The 23,910-nt window shown below is 47.6% G+C and overlaps 1 protein-coding gene across 1 annotated transcript in view; it reads left to right on the top strand.

Moving 5' to 3' along the window:
* The window catches only part of FAM135B (family with sequence similarity 135 member B), a 179,576-nt gene extending 178,674 nt beyond the window's left edge, over positions 1 to 902 (top strand). The window contains exons 18-19 of the mRNA XM_021688480.1: positions 385 to 498; positions 697 to 902. Of these exons, the coding sequence (XP_021544155.1) occupies positions 385 to 498; positions 697 to 902 (320 nt within the window). The remainder of the gene's footprint in view (positions 1 to 384; positions 499 to 696) is intronic.
* Positions 903 to 23,910: the final 23,008 nt, after the last annotated feature.

Raw genomic sequence — 23,910 nt, 5'->3', positions numbered from 1 at the left:
ACGTTCGGAGGCCCTTTTCCTCCATCGGGGACAGGATGAGCACTGCACTTAGGAGCTGTCCCCATTGTTGAGAAGGAGGAGCAGAGTCCTCGCTTTGTTCCTCATGGACTCCTTAGCGCTTGCCACCCAGAAAGGCCCCTTTGTCACCTGCGTGCTGCTCCCCTCCCCCCGTCGAGAGGAGCTTGCCCCCGCGTCTCTTTAGCTTCTGTGGCCGAGCAGAGCAGGGCTGCACCTTCTCTCTGAGATACAGAAGCGACACTGCAAAACCCACAATGCCACAGCTAGCTGGTCTTCCCCCTTCCCCTCTTTGTGCTCCGTGAGCAGAGCTGGGGGTGTCCTAGTACCACCCGACCCGGGAACAAGCGCCCTCCTGGCTCGTTGCAGGTCTGCAGTATTTCAAAAATGTCGTGCTCGTGGCTTCTCCCCAAGATCGCTATGTGCCATTTCATTCAGCCAGGATCGAAATGTGTAAAACTGCCCTCAAAGACAGACACACAGGTAAGCCACATTTAACTATTATTATTATTTATTTATTTATTTTTACCGACTTTCTGATGTAAAAAGCACAAGTAAATTCGAGAAATTGCCAGTGCCTACGAGGGCACAGGGGATGGCCCGCGGGGCACACCCGGAGCTTTTCTCCAGATCCCGCCGGCCCCCTTCCGCTGGGGCTTCACCTGCGCCCCCCTCCCCCAGGGCCCGTGTACGCGGAGATGATCAACAACCTCCTGCGCCCCCTGGTGGACGCCAAGGACTGCACTTTAATCCGGCACAACGTGTTCCACGCGCTGCCCAACACTGCCAACGCCTTGATCGGCCGAGCCGCGCACATCGCCGTGCTGGACTCCGAGCTCTTCCTCGAGAAGTTCTTCCTGGTGGCGGGGCTCAACTACTTCAAGTAGCGGCGGGGGGCGGGGGGCCGCGGAGGCTTAGCGACCCCTGAGCGCGCTTTAGCCTGGACCTCCTTCGCAGCCCTCTGCCACTCCAGACGGAGCCCGGAGAGGCAGGTGCCGAGGCCAGGACGGGGGTGGGGTGGGGGTGGGGGTGGGGACCGGCCGTCCCAGGTGCTTCCGTTCCGGAGGAGATTTGGGAAAGCTGAACCCGTCCACGGTAGTGTCACCTGGCGAGACGTTGCCCGAACGTGTCCGACCACCTGGAGTCTCTTTCAAGATGCTTTCTAGGAGAAATATGACAAAGTAAAGAAACAGAATCCTTGGGGTCGGTGAGCCCACCTTTTCCCCCACCGCGGGCTCAGCGAGTCCGCTCCAGTTTCCCCAGCTCTGTCCGGTATGTTCCTAGCTCATAAGCTTTATCATTCTGATTAAATTAAGTGCATACAAGCATTTCAGAACTCAGGTGAACCTCTGTGTGGAAGTGGGACATATTCGTGTAAATATAACCCTTAATAGATTCCAATGTGCCACTTGCTCAAGACAACGTGATGCCCACACGATCATTCTCTCTCATGTTTTCTCAACAAGGGGCAAAGGAATGCTTTGTACACTCCGATCCTAGTTTATGAACAGCAAGGGGTGGGGCGATTTAAGGTGTGGGGGGGGGGGGAGAAAGGCGATGCTCCTGGTAAATGCAGGGTTGTTACAAAGAAAAACAACTAGAGGGAACGTGGTGAACCCTTTTGCTTTACCTACTCCTCCACACTGTCTAGGCAGAGCCGTGGCCCACAAATTATTTTTGTGAATGCTTAAATCTCTGTCCTTGGGGAAAACGGACTTAGATTAAATTTAGAAGGGGGCACTGAGATGGATGCACAGGCTGATAGGAAGCTCCTGCTGGTATTCTTCCAAAGAAATGCTACGTTAGCATTTGATGCAATTGCAAAAAAATAAATAAATAAATAAATACAAATAAAACCATTAACGTGACCAGCTGCTTCTCCTCTCCGTGGAAGGAGAAACATCTAAACGGAGGAGTGCTGGATTAAACCTCAGGGGAGCTCTAAGAAGGTGCTGGCTATCTTTCAATAGAAATGTCTTCTTGCCTTAGGAAAATAAAGGGCTAGGAGAGGTCACCATTGATAAAAACCAATAAACAGCAGGGACAACAGATCAGAGAGGAGGACCACAGCCAGATCGAGGACCCAGCTTAAATTGTTACTGGTAAGTCACTTAAGGGGAGTTTTGAAAATTGCCAGGCTATTTGATAGGGTCCCAGAGACTGAGTCCACTCTTGGCCTAAAGGAAGCTTGGAGAATCACCTAGTCACACTGAAGGAGGGCGCGAACCGGGACAGGAGGGATGACTAACACAGGAGACCCATCTGCAGGAGGTAGAATCTCCTGTTTCTGCAAAGCCCCCTTCTCACGTGTTTCGGAAACTCCTCTGGGACCAGATTCCTGGTCCCAGCACCTGGACCATGACCTTCGCTCACCAGTGCCATGGTCCTAAAACTAAGTAAATCTTGGCTCATCTGAGAATTGTACTCGCATGTTAACAGTGTGACTTTGCAAAACAAAGGTAGGCCATGAGAAACCAGTCCAGGTACGTAGGCAGCTTCACAGGACAGGAGACCCATGGATTTCTCGTGAAAGAAGGCGGGGATGGAGATGAATGAGCCTCCGAGGCAGACTCGCATACAGTGGAGTTAGGGTTTCTCTGTGGGTCTCCTGTGAACTTTCATTATATCCTAGGCTTCACCCATATGGGACCAGTAAGTCCCGTGGGTCTTTTTCCAAGTTCCCGCTGGACAGAGACTGGTTACTACTCATGAACAGGACCGATCCGCAGGATAACCCACCAGGAATCGGTTCCTGCGGTGGAGCCCATGATGTGTTTCCTGGTCTAGACGCGTGTTCGTGCTCAGCGCAGGACCATACGATTGTGGCAACTCCTCCTTTTTGGCCAAATGAGGAGCCCTGCCCCTCCGATGAAAGCATATCATTTTGTGTTTCCGATACCCATCAGCAAAGTTTGTCACTCCCTGGTCATTTGCAAGACCGTGTAGCCAGTGGTTATGGAGCCAGGGTGAATCCAATGACCATCGTCTTTTCCAATAACCAGATGCCATTTTTAACTTCAATATGCTGTCTGGACATAGAACTCATGGCAATAAACGTCCAGCTGCATGGTGTGCCCCTTTTTTATAGGGGTGATCTGCTGTCTTTGTAAACCCTCTCTGGCCTCTGAGCATCCAATCTATTGTGTAGAAAGTACATCTCTATATTGTAAATAAGAGTGTTCAGTGTTGCGTGTCATGCCTCATTTGAAAAGGCTTTTTTATGTCTCTTTCTAATGAAGTATAGATATCTAATATATATATACATAATTATATATATAAAATGTAAAACAGGGACATTATATTATTTATTATAAAAATTATAAACAAAATGCCTGCCAAGATAATGGTCTAGTATGTTTTCATTCTTAGCATCATTTTTGTTTCTTGTTTTTACGGTTGGTTAAGTTTCTCAGAAGTAGTTAGAAATAAAGATTGCTACTCCTGAGATCAATTGGAATCCGTTGTTCACAAGCCAAATAGAGCCAAGAAGTAGATGGGAACCAAAAGTCCCCTGGGGGCCAAACTCATACCTCGATGGCCGGGTGAAGGCGCTGGAGGGCTCTGAGCCCAGGGACAGGCTGCAGAGAGGAGAGGCTCCTGCTTGCGCCCACAGTCCACAGGTGTCTGCCGAGCGACTTCCCTCCATGTCTGGTAGGAGCACAGGGATCGAAGGTGCAGTCCCTGCCCTCAAAGAGCCCAAGGGAAAGGCAACCTTGTGATGAAGGAGGGCTTTGGCGAGGCAGTTCGTTTGTTCTTTCGTTCATTCATTCATTCATTCATTCATTCATTCAGCAAATCTGTATGGAGGGTCTGCCGTGCCAGGGATGGACAGGTCAAATTGAGCAGCTCTCAGTCTGGTCAAATGGGAAGGCGAAGGAGGTCAGCACCACCCAGAGGTCGGGATCAGAGTGTGCTCAGAGGAGGGTCACCCAGCCCGCACTGGAGATGTGTGGTGTCTGAAGAGGCCTCTGCAAGAGAGGACATCTACGCCCAGACACCGGGGCCGAGTCAGGGTGGGCCTGGTGAACGTGGGTGACAGGGAACCCCCTGGACAGGGAACAGAATGACTGAGAGCCTCGAGGAGGGAGAGCTGGACCTCCGGCACGCTGGACAGGTGGATGGAGACCGTGCTGGGGTCAGAGCGACAGGGCAGAGGTGTGAGAGCTCAGCCTCCATGCGGGACTCTCTCTCAGGAGGAGATTCTCCTCATTCCCACTAGTAGGAGAATGTCCTCTCAGAAGCGGGTCTCTGCCAACCCCCTGCGTTCACATCCTCCCGGGTTAGCTCGTAAGACCTGACCCTCCGTCTGCGGAAAAGCCCAGGACCACACGTGCCCACCCCCACTCACTTCCGATGACACTGTGGACATGTCTTCCCTGCTTCTCACCGAGAAAAGCCAGAGCAAAGGGCATCACATACACAGCCATGAAGAGGGAATGGCCATTTGGTTAAAATTACTGCAATTAGCACGATTGTTACTGTTTTCTTATTTTTTTATTTTTCTTTCTGTGCATGGAAGCCATCGGGTGAGATGCGTGCAGGGGTGTTTGGGGTGACCGCACTAACTGCTCTTGATTGTGTGTGTACGTGGGCGAAGAACCTGCTTCTCCGTTGACAGCTGGGCAGTCTGCAGCCCCAGCAGGTTGAAGTAACGTACTCAAAGCTACGGTCCCTCATTCAGTCACGGACATTCCCTCACAGCCGGCCACGAGCCGGGGATCGGTCACAAAGCAAAAGCAAATAGGCAGACCACCGATGGAGAATGCATGAGAGGGGTAGGGGGCGCACAGAAAGTCACGGGCATGGTGAGATGGCAACGGCCAGGTTCGGAAGGAGCCGCGAGAGGAGCCTGTGGGGTTTGCAGAGGGGCCAACGCAGTGTGCGAATGGGAAGGAACAAACTAGAAATGGTAGTGTGTGACCCAGGTTTTCCTGTGAAGAATAAAAACATGTAAAAGTGCTAGGACGGGACAGAGTATTTGGTGAGCCCTCGTTTGTGTGAGATGATGGCACCTCTCCAAGACATGCCCATTGAGTTGAAAGTCTGCTCTAAGGTATTTGCAAGCCCCCAGACATAACTGTCACTTCTCTTTTGCTGTGTGGCTTGTTTGGGTTTCATGGAGTATCCTTCTGAGTGTCGGCAATAACAAGGGAGGCTCCGTACAGTTGCGTGGGTTGTGTAAAAAAGAATCGCAATGACACATAGAGGAAGCCTTGTGCTTGCTTACCTTGTTCTTGCAAGGTATCCGTTCCAACACCCTTAGGGAGGATGTGTGTCAGTCTTCAACGGATTGAGCCAAGCACCATAAGCTAACATCTGGACCAGTTTCATGTCTTTGTTTCCTATTTTTTTCATTTGCTTATTCTTCCCATGCTTTATTGAGCACCTATTTTGTGCTTGTTACTGTACTAGACTAAAGAGCTAGTACCATAAATCACATAACCCTAAACAGGATCTGGAAGGATAATAACATATAATGTTTTATTTTTAGCTGTTAGTTGTGAAATGAAAGCCATGGGACTTCAGCATCGTAAGAGGAACGTTGCATGTTTAATCCAGACTCTGTCTGATGGTTAGCATCTTGAGCTTTGCTCTTCCAACCTCCGCTTATCCACATGGGGCTCCATTCACATATCACAAAGCAGGAATGCACTGCAGTGACATTACAAAGTCTTTACGTGTCCCTTCCTCCTTTCCTTTCCTTTTTTTTTTTTTTTTTTTTTTTTAATTTAGTTCTGTTACTTTTTCTTTACCCTTTTTTGGCTTTATCCATGGTACCTGAGCATTACACATAATGCTAGAGATGTCTCAGTAGAAAACACCTTTGAAAACCATTGTATAAAGAGCTGAGCCCTTCCCACATCTTTTCATGTGGAGTGGTGGTAATATGCTCTCCTTTCCAGTGGGCTAATTTTAGGGACTAGGGCCCCAGTGCCTTCTGTCACACAAAGGAACGTCCCCAGTATGTAGAGCTGGACTTCTGGACCAAATGGGAATGTGGGGATGCCACTGGGTTATGCTTTGTTAATCTCCAAAAAACAGGTTGTTTCCCATATTTGTAAAGTACAGAATGTGTTTTTGTTTTCATTTCATGGAAGTGGTTATGATTATATGGCTTTGAAACAGTCCTCAGACTCAAGCATTCTTGGTTCGTCACGGATTCAGAGCTTGTGGAGGTAAACCTCAGCTCTCATTTGCCTCCTTTTTAACAAATGAAGGAGCAAAGGAATAGAAACAGCACGTAATGCTCAACTTCAGTTGGCGAGGTCTTCTGCATGTATGATTTCATTTCATCTTTAAAAGCCACACAACGGGGCACCTGGGTGGCTCAGTTGGTTAAGAGTTGGACTCTTGATGACGGCTCAAGTCTTGATCTCAGGGTTGTGAGATTGAGCCTTGCATCAGGCTCCTCGCTCAGCACAGAATCTGCTTGAGCTTCTCTCCCTCTCTCCGCCCCTCCCCCTGCTCGCACATGCCTATTCTCTCTCCCTGTCTCTCTCTCAAATAAGTAAATCTTTAAAAAAAAAAAAAAAAAAGCCACATAGCATACAAACGATGCTGGTACAAGGCAAGTAACTTGATGAAGATCACACAGTTTCACAAAGGTGGAATCCAGCTTTGTTCCCTGGGCCTCCCATTTTATCTGTTGGGCTGGGATTCCTCCAAACTAGAGAAGTTCATAAATCACGAAAGTCACACATCTTGTTCAAATCCATGCCAGGTTGTCTTCATCATCTAAACCACAACCTCATGAGCTTTCTAGTATAACACATTGCTATACAAGGGACACCTTCATAACCAGCAATCAGATGGCAGAAGACATAATTCCATGACAAAGGTGGTTTTGGAAAGCATGGTCAGGAAGCATGGTCCGGCGGTTGGCTGGCTGGCTGTGCTCCTCAATCACTGTGTCTCAAGGCTCTCTTGGTCCTGCTAGCCCGAAGCCACTTTCCCTCAACCACGATACCTCCCCTTCCACAGCTGCTCTAGACCACTTCCATTTACACCTCCTGCCTCTTTCTGCTGCTCCCACATTGGAATATCCATCCAGGAGTCAATCCCCTGTGTTGTGAGCTTCAAGCATGCACTAAACGCTGCGTGGCCCATACATTGGGGCTTCGGGATGCGTCTGGGCTCCTTGTCCCGCCATCAGAGACAAGTCTTCTTAGGGCTCCAGGAACCAGTCCTTTCTCACTGTAGCAAATGTTGCGTCTGTCCTTGCAGGTCTTCCACGTGCATTCATGGTAGTTTTTGAACCACGTGTTCATGATCAGTGTTCCCTGCTGCTCTCCCCGTTGCCTGGCACAGAGTTGGGGTTCAGCAAGTATTTTCTGGGAGGGTCAGTTCCTCTTTGAGAGCTCACATTTTGTTCTCCACCATAGCCGATTCTGATGCAGGAAGGGTTTGACCTCGGTCCCTGTTTCCCCTGTAACCTTCTGAATCTGCCAGAGGCAAGTAGTTTCATGAGATCAGATAATGACACTGGGAGGTGTTTAAATTGGAAGAGCCATGGTACCCCCGGGGCGTGCTTTGAAACCAGCAGGGATAGGGTCAAGTTTCCTTAGCTGTGAAATAGATCTGAAAGTACTTAGAGAGTTGGGGGGTAAGTACAGATGAAAGAGGGAAAAATAGAGGGTCTGGAACAGTGCCTGTGTAGAGCAGGTTTTTAAAAATTGGAGGGTGGGTAGCCTAGGAATACTTCATAGCAAACATTTGGCTGTAGGGGATTTTTGTAATAAACTAAGAAATTGTCTACATGGCCTCAAAGAGATTCCTACGTGATGGCTTGAGGGGGACCGCCTTGTATGAAACTTCAGGCCTAAGCTTCCAGCATTCAGAACATTCATTCCATTGTGATTCCAGAAGCCACCGAACTGGAGTTTTTTCAGCTCAATCCAGTGCATAATTGGATGATCTATGGAGTAAAGCTGTTTTCTTGCTCAGGGTATAGCTGTTAAATTGAGAGTTAAGAAAAGGCAGGGACTTGACATGCAGCCGAGAACAATATTACATCTCATCTAAGGCATTTGGAAGTTTGGATTCTGTAAATGTCATTCAGGATCTTTTTATTGCATGGAACTTAAAAGACATCTTGAAATGCCTTTTAGCCCAAGGTTAAACTTACTGCATATGGGAAAAATAACCTGCTTCATGCTTCTTGTTCCAGAAAATTTAATAATCATCCAGGTATGTCTGATAACATATGCATATGTCTTTGCTTGTCTTGTTTTTTTTAATTTTTCTTTTAAAGAGAGCACCTCGCTTTGTCCCACCTACTGTCTTGTCTGTATGTAACTTAATATGAAAGTCTGTGATTTTAGCTTCATTCACCAATTCCTGTAACTTACTTTTGAATGCATCCCTTTTTAAACAGTGTTTAGTCTCTGCCCAGTTCTATGTGCAGCATGAGTGGCCACAAACATTTATCACACAGGACCCTGCCCTTTAAGAATTTATAATCTAGTAGGGGGAGTGGATGCCCACATTAATAGAAGGATGTTCACATAAATAGAATAATGAGTCAAGAGAACAGGTAGGAAGCATTGAGAATATCATCATCAACAAATCATCCTTGGCATCTGGGTGTGGACATCCCTTCAGGGTCTGGAAGCAGAAAACCAGCCCAGGGGAGAGGCCACGGTGATGTCAAGCCATGCCCTTCAGGCAGGACCTCAAAGTTTCCCTGGGACTACCCTCCCCAGATCAGTGTTAAGTTAGGGAAGTTACCAAAGGAGAAGCTCAATGGTCCCTCTTACAGCCCAATCTGTCAAGACCACCTGAGCGCCATATTACTTGTCTGTAGTCCACAGTCATTGGATGCTCCGTGACTTAGTCTTAACTATTTGTTTAAATTGATAGACCAACGTAGATGATCAAATAAATAAAAGGCACGGCGGTAGGTGTCCGTAAGCATTGCCACACTCAGATCTGACCCCGAGAGCTAGCCTGTGGTGTGGGTCTATTATCAGACAGCACAGGGCTCTGGAATTTATTTTATTTTATCCCAGTCTTCTTTGGTTTTCAAATGTGACCTTCTACATTGTAGAAGGTGAAGAGAGGCAGGGTCTTTCGCATGGTCCCTTTCTCTGAAAAAGAACTTGAATGTATAGCTTGATGCCACTGTGAATTCCTAATGTGTATCTATTCTGGTGACAATATCTGTATACAATGATCACCACCTCCCGCACAGCCTTGCGCACTGTCTGCAAAACAACAATAGTAATAACCAAGTCGATAGTGCCAATATAATTCTACTATTTTTCTACATCTGCTCTTTGGCATTTTGTGTAGCTTGTGATGTGTATAAATGATCAATAACAACAATAATAAAATCCTTTGACTTTCTTTTGCCAGGACCTTGTGTTTATGGGATGCACAGTGACCACTCACCAGGAATGTGTTTAGGGCTGAGGAAATTCTTTTTACGCGTGTTGAGAGGACATTTGGAGCAAGGTGGTTATTTCTGGGATCCAGCCTGTAGGGAGGGCCTGGGACATCCTGGGATGGCTGAACAGAGCAGGGAGGGAACTCCAAATCCAACCCTGGGAGGATGGGGTCAGGGAATGGGAGGGGTCGTTCAGTGAACGGGCCACCCGGGTCTTCATCCCTATATTCAAGGCACCCCGATTACTTGGACTTTTTAACAATCAGAGCTGATTGTTCAAAATGCCTCTGGAGGGATGTATTCTCAGTCTCTGCACGGAGCTTGGTCGAGCCGTCTGGAGGACCAGAGGCAGATGCTGTGGGAGGGAGGGTCCCTTGTTTCCTGCGGTACTGAAGGGTTGGCCATGATGAGTGCTGTGCCCAAGACCCCGTTCCAGTAGAGACCACCATGACTACAGCTCCTGCCAGAAAGGGGGTCCCTGGGCAGTTCTATGGTTGGTGTGGTCCGGTGTCCACACCACTTAACCCTACTCCACCGGCCACAGCTCATAGGACCGGAGATAGACGATGGAGCAAGGACAGAGCTTCCGTAGACCGGCACACAGGCAGAACAGGGGTGGAAAACATTAGCCAAACCAATAAGGATATCTCTGGAACCTGAACTGGAGAATGGAGTGAGCATCAGGCCTTTGCAGTAGGAGAGGAAAGCCACCTGCTCAGGCTGAGTCACCGCCAAAGGCACTAACAGGAGGCAGCTCATCTCGGAGAGGGCAGCAAGGTGACCAGACCCTGGACCTGCCTTGGATCCCTAACTCCAGTCTCTGTGCGGTCAGGAGAAGAAACCAGGGTCCTGGGATTCCCAGGCGGCACAGAGGATTCTGCATCCAAGCGAAGGTCAGGACCCCCGGAGGAGGGAGTTCAAACACATGTGACTGAGGGTAAAAAAGGATCACAGCTTAAACACACTCTTCCCAAGTTTATGTTCTGTGTGTTTTTACAGGTTCTTTACATGCGTGATTCAAGTCAAGCCTGTGCAATAGGGAGAGCAGATATGATTGGCCCCAAATGAGGCAGAAAGAAACTGAGACTCCGGGAGGCTTACGGAATGAACCCTCTGTGTCCATGATAATCAGTGATGATGGCAAGACCTCCATCCAGCTCTGATTTTGTGCAAACATTTAAAAAGTCTCTGAAACCCGAATGTGTTGGGAAGGGGTTATCACAGACTCCATGGTGCTCATGCTCTCACAGGCTCTGGAAGGCAGGGCCGGAGGATGCAGATACTAAGGTGCAGAGAGTTCAAGTGTTTGACCAAAATTATGTCACTAACAAATGCAAAGCACAGCACTCTGTCCCCAGTCTTCCCTCCTGAGTCTGCTTGTTCTTTCCATCAAGTTTCAGTGGAGATGCAGTGAAGACACTGTTTCGGGGGTGGATGCTGTCTGGGAAGAGCACTTAGGTGGGGTGGACAGCAGTGAGTCTCTTGAGGGGGAGGCAGGAGGGCATCCGGATGCAGGATGAGCGGGACGTAGGAGTGGGGGACAGTTGGAACCAATTTCTCCACATGCCCCAGGCTTCGATTTCAGAGATCCTAAGTCACTGTACCGATGTGATTGTAGGGGAATGTGCATGGGCAGCCAGGGACAAGAGCGTCCACCAGACACACCCTGGGTGTCAGACAGCAGGCTGGGCACTTTCTTAACCCTCCGAGCCAGTGTTATTGTCCATGTCTCACGGCTGGGGAAACTGGTTGAGCAACGTGCTTGAGTTCACACTGGAACTTGGAATTGGTCTCTGAGGGGCTTCATCTCCTCACAGCAACCCATAAGACCTTGCTACATCTGGCCCCTTGTGCTTCTGCTGCCTAATCTGCTTCCCGCCCCTGCACACATCCTTCTTCGAGACTTGTTCTCTCCTGCCCAGGCTCACGGGCTGCTCTGCCTTTGCTTCCAGACTCCAGCAGACACATGGCCTGAGGCCGTGCCCTAGCTGCTCATCCTTCCAAGTTCTGCTCCTTCCCTTCCCTCTGGCCTTTACTGCAAAGTTGCCCTGTTAGTGACGCTTTCCCTGTTCACCTGCTGTGGAGCCTTCCAGCTCCCCAGCCGGACCCAGACCCTTCACAGCCCACTTCCTGCCCACATTTTCTCCTTGGCACTTAACCTTCCCCAAAGGTGCTACCTGTCTCACTTATTTATCTTATTTATTGTCTTTCCCCACTGGAATGTCAGCTCCGTGAAGGAGGAATTCATTTTTGCTTTCTGCCCTGCTTCATGGTGCAGCTTTAATAAAAAAATGTGATGAGTGAGTGAATGAGTGAATGAATGAATGAGCATTTGAACACCTAACCTTGGGCTAACCAAGGCGTAAGCTGCAGCCCTTTCTGCTACGGCTGGCTGCCTCCCTGGATGTCTTTGACCAGCTGTGTCCCCCAGCACCTGGCTCCTCTCCAGCGTTTTCCCATTATTTCTCTCTCTGGGGGCTGCAGGGCTAGGGCTGTGGGGAGCCCCCCCCAACCCCCGCCCTCCAGGTTCCCACACCTGAGGCTGGCCGGCGGCAGAGACGGATCCACATGGCCTGCAGAGGGCGCCCAAAGACCGGCAAATGGGGCTCCCGCTGTGGCTTGGAGGTTCTGTTCCTGGTTGCACAAGCAGGCTTGGAATCTGAGCAAGAAAATGGAAGGATGGAATTTATTTTGGAGAACAAGAGAGGAGAATGGGAGTCAGGAAGCTAGAATTAGGGAAGGCAGCATGACTTTTTAGGATTTGGGGCTAGGATTAACATGGTGAACGAATCTATCCCAGTTCAATCCACACACCCTGATAGAGGCGTGTGGGTGCAGGTGGTGGGGCCAGGAAGACATCCGTGTAAGGACAGGCTGCTGTCCTAACGGATCCAGCTAACTGTTCAGTGATGAGCTAGAAAGTTGCCTTCTCAGACAGGGGCACCCAAATTCCCCTCTGAAAGATAGTATTTGCCACTTTCATTTCGGAGGAGCCCCCTACCTCCTGCAGGGCAAAAGAAATCCTCTGGACAATGGCAGGAACCAGTCACGCTCTGATTTCACTAATATTTATTGAAACCAGCAATGTCCCAGGCTCTGTTTTAAGCACCTGAGAGAATCATGTGCCAAAGCCAGCAAGATGCCTCCCTTAATGAAGCTTGCATCCTACTGAGGAAGCTGACAATGACCACAGATGAAGATGGATGAGGATGTGGTATCGATGAGGAAGGATGGTATTTATATTCCTGCCTTCCTCAGAAACTTTTCCCCGAGGCCCGGAGGTGGAATTATTTTTCCTCTCCTTTCCTTATTCTTTTGGCCTCTGAATGCACATCATGTCATATAATAACATTATTATTTATAACTATCATTGCTAATGATAATAATATTAATGCTTGCTTATATTATTGAGAGTTTGGCTTCCTCCTCCCCTATCAGATTGGAAACTTCTAGAAGGAATGGCCATTGAACATGCCAATGAGAAGTAAAGCATGGATTGACCTTTCTAGGTTTCTAGTTCCTCATCTGTAAAACAACAGCAAAAACCTGCATATGCCACATACTTGTAAAAGTTGTAGGGAAACCAGGTCACCACTTCTTGGCCCTATGACCTTGTCTTGTCCTTCAGTTTTCTCTCTGGGGTCCCTGCTCATCTGACCCCCATGAGAGCCCAGATAAGGAGCCAAGCCTGCCCAGTCCTGCTGCTCCCAAGGTGCCAGAGCAGGGGTAGGACAGAGGGGGCAGCCTTCTCCCCAGGCACTCAGCCCGGCTCAGGGGACAAATGTCCTGCCTGAAGCAGCTCCCTCCTGTCTCCTTCCTGGGCCCCAACTCCTACAAGCAACTTGCACCATTTTCTTTTCCACTGAAACAAGCGTTTAAATTAAGGCAAATCTGTCCCCCTAAACCTAACCCCTTCACACCTTTATTTTCTCCCCCATTAAAAATACTAAACAAAATATCATTTAAATCTCTGAGACAGCTCCAGGCTAACCTAGCTGAACAAGAGCTGAACAAGATCTCTCAGCTCAACATTGTACTATTGCCAAGGCAGGAGGAGCACCAGCTCTAAGCTCCTACAGCTCTGTAAAAGAAAGACGTATGGTAATCCCTTCCCGGACCCCGTCCCTCTGAGTCCCACCTCAGGTAACTAAGGCTCCATCTGCAGGGCTAGGACTGCTATGCTTTGCAAGGACACTTTCTAAACTCCCTCCACTGCTATCCCCTACTCATGCACATTTCTAGAATCTTTGCACATGTAAAGTATTGCTGACGTTCTTGCCTCTAGAGGGAGTCTGTAAATATGAGTGCTTCCTTATTGTCCCATTATTCACGTAGAGGGATAAACTTAGACCCAAAGATAATCAAAGGTGATATGAAGTGCAATATGCTCTCGGGACATGAAGGCATAAAAGATCAATGATGCCAAGGGCAGCTGGGGGTGAGGGAGTTTGCAGTGAGGGTGGGGTATGTCTGAGTCGTGAATGAAGGTGCAGAGTTTTGCAGATGGAAGATATGGAGGACGGTGTACAGTCACAGAAAACGGTCTGTGTAAAGGCACAGGTGTGTGGGGATCCATGCCCAGGGATTGATGAGGGCCGCCGTGCAACAAGAAGAGGGAAGGGCCTGGGGCGGGTGCTGGCTGGAGGTGAGACCTGAAGAGCATCAGGATACAGTGTTCTGAACTGGAATGTGGGAGTGCATGCATACAATGCGCAACAGAGGAACTGAGCTTGTGCAAAAAAATACTTGATATCTGGACGCCTGGATGGCCCAGTTGGTTAAGTGTCTGCCTTCGGCTCAGGTCATGACCCCAGGGTCCTGGGATCGAGTCCTGTCATGGGCTCCCTGCTCAGCAGGGAGTCTGCTTCTCCCTCTCCCCGCCCCCCACCCCCGCTTGTGCTCTCTTTCTCTCTCTAACGCCCTCTCACATAAATAAATAAATAAATAAATAAATAAATAAATAAAAACTTCAAAAAAAATGCTTGATATTCAATTGTGCTCTATGTAGCACAGCAAAGAGAAGCAGAAAGTTTAACACAAGCTGCACGATATAGACCAGTGCTCAACAGAGAGAGCACATCCATCAAGCTGACACGTGCTGGATCAATGCTGGTGGCCCCTGGAGCAGGTGGATTGCCAGGAAACTTGGCATATCTCTAAGAACAACCATAATCTAGTTTGTAATATTTTTCTTACATGTGTATTTTTAAGTGATATTAATTGTACTAATGGATATCATTATGTGCCAAGAATTCTGCCAAATACCTTGCATGGGATGCAGTGTGGTTCACTGAATGTCTGGCTGGCTGACAATGGCCTTAGGCTCACTAACCAGGCAAAGGCAATTGGATGCCATAGTCCCAAGAGGGAAGCTGGTTGCATGCACTCTCTGGTCCAGTGCCTCCCAGCCAGCTGGCCCACACACTGTTTTAAAGGCAGAGACTCAGGTACTATCAGTGCTAAGAGATTTAGCTTACCTAAAGTGGACACAGATAGTGTGCGAGGTCATTGGTGTTAAAGGACATACCCCACTTCTCCTCCACTGACCCTCATACCACAGAACTTTGTTTCTGAGCTGGGAAGGTCCCCGCGGGCAGTAGAACTTTCTATGGCACCTGCTTATTGCTCTCTTAGCCCTTTTGTTTTTCTTTTAACTAAACACAGACATTATGCCATTTAATCCTCAAAACTCCATGAAATATGAATGGATATTATTCCCATTTTATCGATGACGAAACGGAAACTCAGAGTGTAACTTGCCAGCAACACACAGCTGGTCAGGGGAGCGAGGGTGCCAGGAATCTGCCTCAGGGCGTCTGGGAGCAGAGTCTATGCTCTTAAAAACCACACTGCTGGAATCATTTCAACTTCTCTTTTTCTTGTCCCTCTCTTATGTTAAATAAATAGGCTTATTCCAGAGAGTGTATTAAAGGCTCTGACATCTGTCAGATGGTGGGTTGGGAGAATAGTGGAATGACCAGAGACTGAGGCACCTGCTGGCCAGTGTTTCCAAAAGTGCTAAGAATCAGCTAAGATGCTCCCAGGCTCCAGTGCTCTTGGCCACATGGAACCCAGTTCCTTTTTCCTTATGATACAGAGGGGTGTCAGTGCCTTTAGAACCAAGAGTTTCCCTTAAAAGCATCTTTTCAATTACCTTATTTTACAGTCAAGATAATTGAAACGCCAAAAGAGCATCTCATTTGCTCCAGGCCACACAGTGCGTCCCCTTGGCCTGGGTCCTGGTGGGCGATGCCGTGGTGGGACAGGAGGGTTACGTTTGCAAAGCTTCCTGTCCCAAATATCCTTGCCTCTACCCTGTCCCTTAAAAAATGTTCACACTGTTGAAAAACAAAGAGTGGTTTTCACTCATATTTCAATCACGAGGGTGCTCTGAGCCCCTTTACTGTGAGACTGGTTGTTGGGCAAGTTCTCATTAAGTCCTGGGCTTGTAGGTTGAATATCAATATTTGCTTTCTGGTTTCATATTATCTTAAATCATTCCAATAATATATTTTTCAATAAATTAATTGGAACTTTCCAATAAATTAAATGGAAAAGGCTTTGGGCCTGTTCTCTTCTTCACGCCTTTTTCCAGTCACCCATGGAGACAGAGCCCGGAGTGGCCTGTCCCTTGGATGAAGGGACGATGATTAGAAATGAATCAGAGTAATTGAAAACAGATACTGGGCTCAGAGCACCATAGGGGGAAAAAAAAAATCAGCCCTTGCATTTGTAAAACGCTCATTTCACAGATTCATCTTTTAAAAATACAAATGTGATATGTCTAACACCCTTCAGTGGTTCCCCACTGCTCTTAGGGCAAAAGCTAAATTTCTTACAAGACCTGACCTGATCCAGCCTGCTCTGAACTCTGCCTCCTTTACTCATCATTAAATCTCCAGAACCCGGCTCAGGGCCTGGATCGTCGAGCTTCATAACTGCTCCTTATCCTTCACTCCTCCGCCATGTTCAGAGAACCTGCTTTGGGGTGGGCAGCAAGGATGTAGAGGGGCATCCAACCCTGGGTCGTGCCTCAGTCTAGTGTACGTCTCCTGGATGAGGGGTTGAGACTTCCAGAAGGGAGCTCAGTGGACACTCTCCCCAACACAACAGCACTGTAACTGGTAAAAATCAGAAAACAATCATTCAAAGTGTCAAAGCAAAAACTGCCCTGGGTCAAGTTAAACAGGCAAGTTAGCCTTCCTTCCACACTACTGCAAAGGGGAGAGAGACCAGAGCTCAGCTGAGCCGTTGCTAGGACAGAGGACGTTGGGCTGTGTTTTGCTGACTGGTTTTTAACAAAGGAAAGTAAGGTTTCCCTTATGTTAGGACAGGAGGTATTTTTAGAGCTTGGAGCCAGGTGTCCACAGTTAGGCCCCTAAACTCTGGTCACTACCTTCTCTGATGATTACATTGCAGAGGGAAGTTCCCAGGTCCCGAGAAAGACTTTCCTGGGCTGTGAAACGGGCAAAAGGCTTTTAAGAAGATGTGCATCTCAAAGGGGCAGAGACAGAATTTATAATTGCATGTTTAAAAAAAAATGATCTAAGAAAGGGGAGGTCAGGGGCCCAGAACCGAACCGGGAAGTCTGTCTCAAGTTCAGTCAAGCTGAGGGGAATGTGAAGGCCTTCTTGGTCAAAAGTTTCTGAATATTGTCCTCAGGGCATGCAGAAATGGAGAAGCACTCATTCAAGAAAATGCACGGCATCTCAGTAAGAACAGCGGACGTCCGTAGCATTTGAGACGTGGTCTGATTTGCTGCCTCCATGTTACGGAAGCTCTGTCCTAGGCACATACAGCCAGGAATATGGGGGCTCTCTCTCCCCAGCTCCCAGTCTGGGGCTAAGCCAGGAGGGCAGACTGCTGGCCTTTTTTGTCACTATCCCTTCAGCCCCATGATGCAGAAACTCTATTCCAGGCAGGCACAGCTGGGGGGCCTGGGTCTCTCTTCTTCCACCCAGCCCCCACTTGTGTGTGGAAGCTCTACTCCAGGCACGGAAGCCCACGGATGCTGGTAGCAGCTTGCTTCCATCCCAGCTCACTCGTGTGAAGGTGGCATGAGAGAAAGGGCGAGTCAAGACTAGGGACTGCCACGAAACGTCCCCTACACACACACACACACACACTGCCCCCTCATACAGTAGGATTGTTACTCCAGGAAACACATGTCCTTGACCTCACCTCTGGCCCTCTGGTGCAGGGGGTCTTCCCAGGAGGAAAGCAGGTCAAAAGAAAAAGGGCCCTATAACTCTGTCTGCCCAGGACTGGCTGTATTTGGAACACAGATCAGAGCTCTCCACATCCAAGTATGTTGTTGAAAATGATGGAGGTCTTGGGGATCCTTGTAGGAGCTGGTGACCATCAAGAGAACAGGGACCTCAGTCCTGCAACCACAAAAAGCTGAATTCTGCCAGTAATACATGACCTTGGAAGAAGGTTATGAGGCTCCAAAGGAGAACACAGACCACCCAGCACCATGATGGCAGTCTGGGTTGTGAAGCCACGCCCAGGTCCTGATCCATAGAAACCATGAAAAAATAAATGTGTGTTGTTTAAGTCCCTAAGTTTGTGGCGATTTGTTACGCAGTGTGGGAAACTGATACGCACACAGAAGGGACCCTTAGGATGCTCTGCTACGTGCTATGCCACATTCTCTCTTTTTTTAAAAGATTTCATTTATTTATTTGACAGAAAGAGTGAGCAAGCACTCAGGAGCAGGGGGAGGGGCAGAGGGAGAGGGGGAAGCAGGCTCCCCGCTGAGCAGGGAGCCCTTTGCGGGCTCCATCCCAGGACCCTGGGATCATGACCTGAGCCGAAGGCAGACGCCTAACGACTGAGCCACCCAGGCACCCCTGTGCCACATTCTCTTTTATGTCCATTTATAGATCAAGAGTGCCACACAGAGAGGGAACCTGCCAAAGTCACACAGCTCAGAAGGGCCACCAAGATGGGAGAGTGAGTGTTCTTTCTCCTCTAGCAAAGGGATTTCCCGATGGACCCAGCTGCTCCACAGCTGAGTGCTTTCTTCCAATTCTTGTAGAAGTGTCACCCCATGGCAGAATGGGAGGGAGTGGATGCTCCCATTTAGTAGTTGGAGGAAAAAGACCCAAGAGGCTTGGGGACTTGTCTGAGGTGATGTAGCTAGACCCAATATCATCACCCACCGCTGTCTTCTGTGCCACAATTCTTTGCTTAGGGTTTGAGAGGCAAGGCCTAGATTGAGCAGTAAAAAACCAATCTTGGGAATCTATAAAATCTTGACTCTCTGGAAGTAATGGGCATCACCACTGTGGATGATGATGGCCTAAACCAATTTTGGATAGGAAGATAATAGAGTACTACATCTGGAATATTAAAGAAAAAAAAAACCTCCTTAGTCTATTATACAAATGCTGTCAATGCTTCCTTGATTACCATTAAAAAAAAAGAAGCTGAAGGGGCATCTGGGTGGCTCAGTCATTAGGCATCTGCCTTAGGCCTGGGTCATGGTCCCAGGGTCCTGGGATCCAGCCCCGAATCAGGCTCCCTGCTCCCTGGGAAGCCTGCTTCTCCCTCTCCCACTCCTCCTGCTTGTGTTCCCGCTCTCTCTGTGTCTCTCTCTGTCAAATAAATATATAAAATCTTAAAAAAAAAGAAGCTGAAGAAGAAAAATAGGCTCACGATAACACACGTACTGAATTTAGATTTTATGAGCTACTGATGTGTCTTGATTAGAGTCTGAGAAACTATGATGTTGCCAGTGCATGCGGCAAAATGAATTCAAAAAGGCAAAGAGATCTTGTACCTAACTGAATGGATACCCTTGCAGAGATGGAGCCGAGAGAGCCCCAGGGACAAGGAGAGGCCCATGTAAGCTCTGCATGCTCCCTCTTTGATTCTCACCTCCGCCCAGGGAGAGGAAAGTGGTCAGCTTTGTTAAGAAGACAGGACCGGAGTGAACACCGCACCCTGTCCACAAGGTTGTGGGAAGTGGCCTCGGTTAGAAAATGCGACCAGTACCCAGGACTGCGGGGATAGGCGGAGAGGTTCCCATAAGATGCTTGCTACTCAGTAAATATTATTGGGCAGAACTAAATATTCTTTTATTCAGCACAATAGTTAGTAAAATGATGTTCCTTGTCAGCATTCATTTCACTTCTTCTATGCATTCTTCTATCAATCAGAATTTGGGGTCTCCGATCTCAGAGTTGCTCCCCCAGCAAGAGCTCACTGCTGCAGGAATGGAAGCACCACAGACTTCACACTCAAGTCCAGATCAAGCATCACATCGCCCTCCGTTCCTCCTCCTTCCTCACTGGGCAGTGCTCATCTCTTCATTAAGTCCCTCAGACGCTTCCATTGCAACACATCCCACTTTGGACCACTTCTCATCATTTTCATGGCCCCACTCTCATTCAAGCGACCACCGTCATATGATTGTTGCAAATGCTCCTTTTTCCCCTACCACCTGTTCTCCCAAAGCAAAGTCAAGGCTTAAAGGTCACCCTGTAGAGCAGCCTGAAGGCTCGGTTTCCATTTTTGTAATGCAAATGCTGGACTTCAGCGTGATCACCAGACATTCACTTCAATGATAGCTATCTCCAATAAACACCTGCCATCCACACTTCTAGGTAAAGAGCCAACCCTCCCCCCTCCTTTGTTTTCCAGATCTTAGTTGATTTCCATACCTGACCACTTGAGCCACTTGCTTTTTCCCCCCTCCCTTTGTTTTAAATTCCTGCTTTTATGTTTTAAATTCACCAATAAAGAGTGAGCCCTGAAACCCTACCTAAGCCCCCACCCTTGACCCCAATAAAAGCAGCACCCCTTGGCCCTGTGCACTTGCTTTATCTCTGCCTGCAACCTCGCTGTGTGGCCCCAGGGGTACCCTGTGCTTTCCAGGACCTGTAAGCGGTAAACTTCTTTTTTTCAAAGTTTCCTGATGATTATTGCTGAGGGTTTCTTGCAATCATAATAAGAACAGCAAGTGCTAGTCCAGCCACAACATTGGTTGTGGATAGGCTGGGACCAGTATATGGTACACCTTCCTCCTTAAGATCCTCAAATGGCTTTATATTTTAGCTGGACTAAAGCCCCTCATCCTGGCCCTGTTTGTCCTCCAGGATCTGGTCCTTGCTCTGTGCTGTGACTTTTCTGCCCCCTTCCCTCCTCTTCCTCTCTGTGCTCCAGCCACACACAACACACCTAAACCATCCCCACCTCAGGGGCCCTTGCCTAGAAAGCAGGGACCTTTGTATGGGTTCTCCTCTGCCATTCAGATTCCAGCTTAGCTTCACCTTCCCTGAGAATCCTCCCTGACCACCCCAAAGTCATCTTCTGTCCCCTCTGATTATTCTCTGCCAACACCGACAATTAAATGGATTTTTTTTTCAGTTTCATGGAGGTGTAATTGACAAAATTGTAAGGTATTTAACGTGTACAATGTGATGATTTGATATGCAGGTATAATGTGAAAGAATGTCCTCTTTCAATTTAATTATCACATCCATTACTCCACATATTTATGTATTTTGGGGAGTGAAAATTTTTAAGTTCTACTCTCCTAGCAAATTTCAATTATATAATACAGTGTTATCAACTATAGTCACAATATTATACATTAGATCCTTAGAACTGACTCATCTTGTAACTGCAACTTTGTATCCTTTTACCAATCCCTTTTTCCCCCAACCCCTAGCCCCTGGCAACCACTTTTCTGGCCTATGTTTCTATGAGTTTGATTTTTTTTTAGATTCAACATATAAGTGATACAATGCAGTATTTGTCTTTCTCTGTCTGACTTATTTCATTTAACATAATGCCCTCTAGTTCTATGTTTTGCAAATGGCAGGAGTTCCTTCTTTTTTAAGGCGGAATAATATTCCATTGCATGCCTAAACCCCACATTTTCTTTATTCATTCCTCCATGAGGGACACTTAGGTTGTCTCCATACCTTGGCTACTGTGAATAACGCTGCCATGAACATGGGGGTGCAATATCTCTTTGAAACACTGATTTTGTTTCCTTTGGATATATACCCAGCTGTAGGATTGCTGATTCATATGATAGCTCTATTTTTAATTTCTTGGGGAACCTCCATACTGTTTTCCACAGTGACTGCAACAGTTTATATCCCCACCAACAGTGCAGGAAGATTTCCTTTACTTCACATCCTCTCCAACCCTTGTTACCATTTCTCTTTTTGATAATAGCCATCCTAACAGGTGTGTGGTGATATCTCATTGCGGTTTGACTTGCGTCTCCCTGATGATGAGTGATGTGGAGCACCTTTTCATGTACCTGCTGACCATCTGTATGTCTCCTCTGGAAAAAAAAAAAAAAAGGCTGTTTCAGTCCTTTGTCCATTTTTAATATGGATTTTTTTTTTAATTGTTCACTGTCTCTCTTCTCCAAGTAGAATATAAATTTCATGAAAGCCAGGGTCTTGTCTGTTTTGTTCTTTTCAATCCAAGGCATTTAGGACAGGACACAGCACAGATAAGACCCATAATGAGCCTTCCAAGATGCCTTGAGGTGAGACTAAGCCCCTAGCTTACTTTCTTATCAGAGGTGGTGGCTCTGAACAAGGCTCATCGCCCATTTGTGTTTTGTATGTGAGTCTCTGCAACTAGGACTTTTCTCCACTAGAGGGCAGAGTTCACTGCTTTTTTTTTTTTTAAAAGACTTTTCCTTCAAAAAAGGGCCTGCCTTACTGTCTTAAACAGTCTCAGGGTGGGTTTTTGGTCTGTAAGCAATAATACATAAAGGGCTCTCAATATCCACAGAGCCACTGTTTAATATAATTTGGTGTCTTGCCTGCCAAAGTTGGAAATCAAAGCAATTGAAAACAAAAATCAAAACGAAAACTCACATTTTCTATTAAATGATTTTTCCTCTTACCAAATGCTGTCACAGCAATAAAATGTTCAAACCAAATAAACACATTGTTATGCCTACATTTTGCATTAATTGTAAATCAATCACTCCAAGTCCCTATTAAGTAAATGTTAAACAAATATTTAGAGACCATCAGTTGGGAGGGCCCGGGGTTATTGGCTTCTTTGGGGCATCTCCCCTACTCCAGCCAGCTGACTCCCTCCTGCCTGTTGTAGGTGGGGACTTGGGGTATTCTCTCCCCTCACCCCCTTGCAGAATGAGGCCCATTGCCCCACCCAGGCCTTATCCTAATGCTAGGGCAGGAGATACTTAACCAGCTGCTTCATCTTTATTGCAGTGGTGTCCAAACTTGCTGGGAGGTGGGAATCACAAGCTGTGATTGTTACAGACACACATTTTTCGCCTCCATAAATATCCAGCATGAGCCCAGAGCTTTTTTTTTTTTTTTTTTAAGATTTTATTTATTTATTTGAGAGAGAGAGAATGAGAGAGAGCATGAGAGGGAAGAGGGTCAGAGGGAGAAGCAGACTCCCTGCTGAGCAGGGAGCCTGATGTGGGACTTGATCCAGGGACTCCAGGATCATGACCCGAGCCGAAGGCAGTCGCTTAACCAACTGGGCCACCCAGGCGCCCCGAGCCCAGAGCTTTAAATCCTTCATCAAGCAGTTAGGTCCAATGAAGAATGTCCTTCTCCCTAACTAAGTGGCTCTTAAAGTGAGTGTCCATTAATATCATCTGGGAGCTTTTAAAAATCCTAATGCCCGGTCCTCCCCCAAGTTCAGTCAGAGTCTCTGGGGCTGAGCCTAGGGATGGATGTTTCTAAATATCTACAGTCACGTTGACTGTGCAGCCTGGGTTGAGAATTACTATGTCTGACCCTGATGTGATGCCCAAGCCTGGTAACTGGGCGTTTCATACATTCCTTCACTCAGTCGCTGATTCATCCACTCAAGCAATCAATTATCCCTTCATCTACGGCGCTTTTTTTTTTAGAGAGAAAGAGCATGCGAGCAGGGCAGGAGGAGCAGATGGAGAGGGAGAGAGAGAATCGTAAGCAGGCTCCACACTCAGCACGGAGCCCAACATGGAGAGAGGGGCAAAATGAAGAGGTGGATGCTTAACCAACAAAGCCACCCAGGAGCACCTAAAGTGCTTTGGTTTTTGAAAGCCAACAGTGAGAACTCAGAAAAGTGATCTAAGCTCTTGAACTTCGGGTGTCTTCTGTGTACTCCAAGACAAAGACGCTTACCTACATCGCTAGATTGTTGTGAGGCTTAATTGAGATGACATACGAGAAGCAGTTAGTAAATAGTAGGTGTTCAATAAATTGTAGGTGTTAGGTTATTAATTTATTCTATAAAACATATATTGTCAGGCACTGGGTTAAGTTCTGTGGTGATGGTCGACCTGACATTCACAGGGAAAATGTCCCACGACTTGCCCAAATTTGCCAATATCAAGACAGCACACCATGTCCCCCAGACAATATCATAAAGTACAACTGAGAAAGAGTGATCTATTCAAACCCTCTGATGATCCTATTAATTAAGGGGTATTGTGTCTGGAGACCCCTCCTGAATGGGGAGGAGATGCTGTGGGCTCTGTGAGTAGGGACCGTGGTGGGGCTTAACTG

Source organism: Neomonachus schauinslandi, chromosome 4 (genome assembly GCF_002201575.2).
Source record: "Neomonachus schauinslandi chromosome 4, ASM220157v2, whole genome shotgun sequence".
In the NCBI taxonomy this organism is placed as follows: Eukaryota; Metazoa; Chordata; class Mammalia; order Carnivora; family Phocidae; genus Neomonachus; species Neomonachus schauinslandi.
This window is presented reverse-complemented; position numbering and strand designations above follow the sequence as displayed.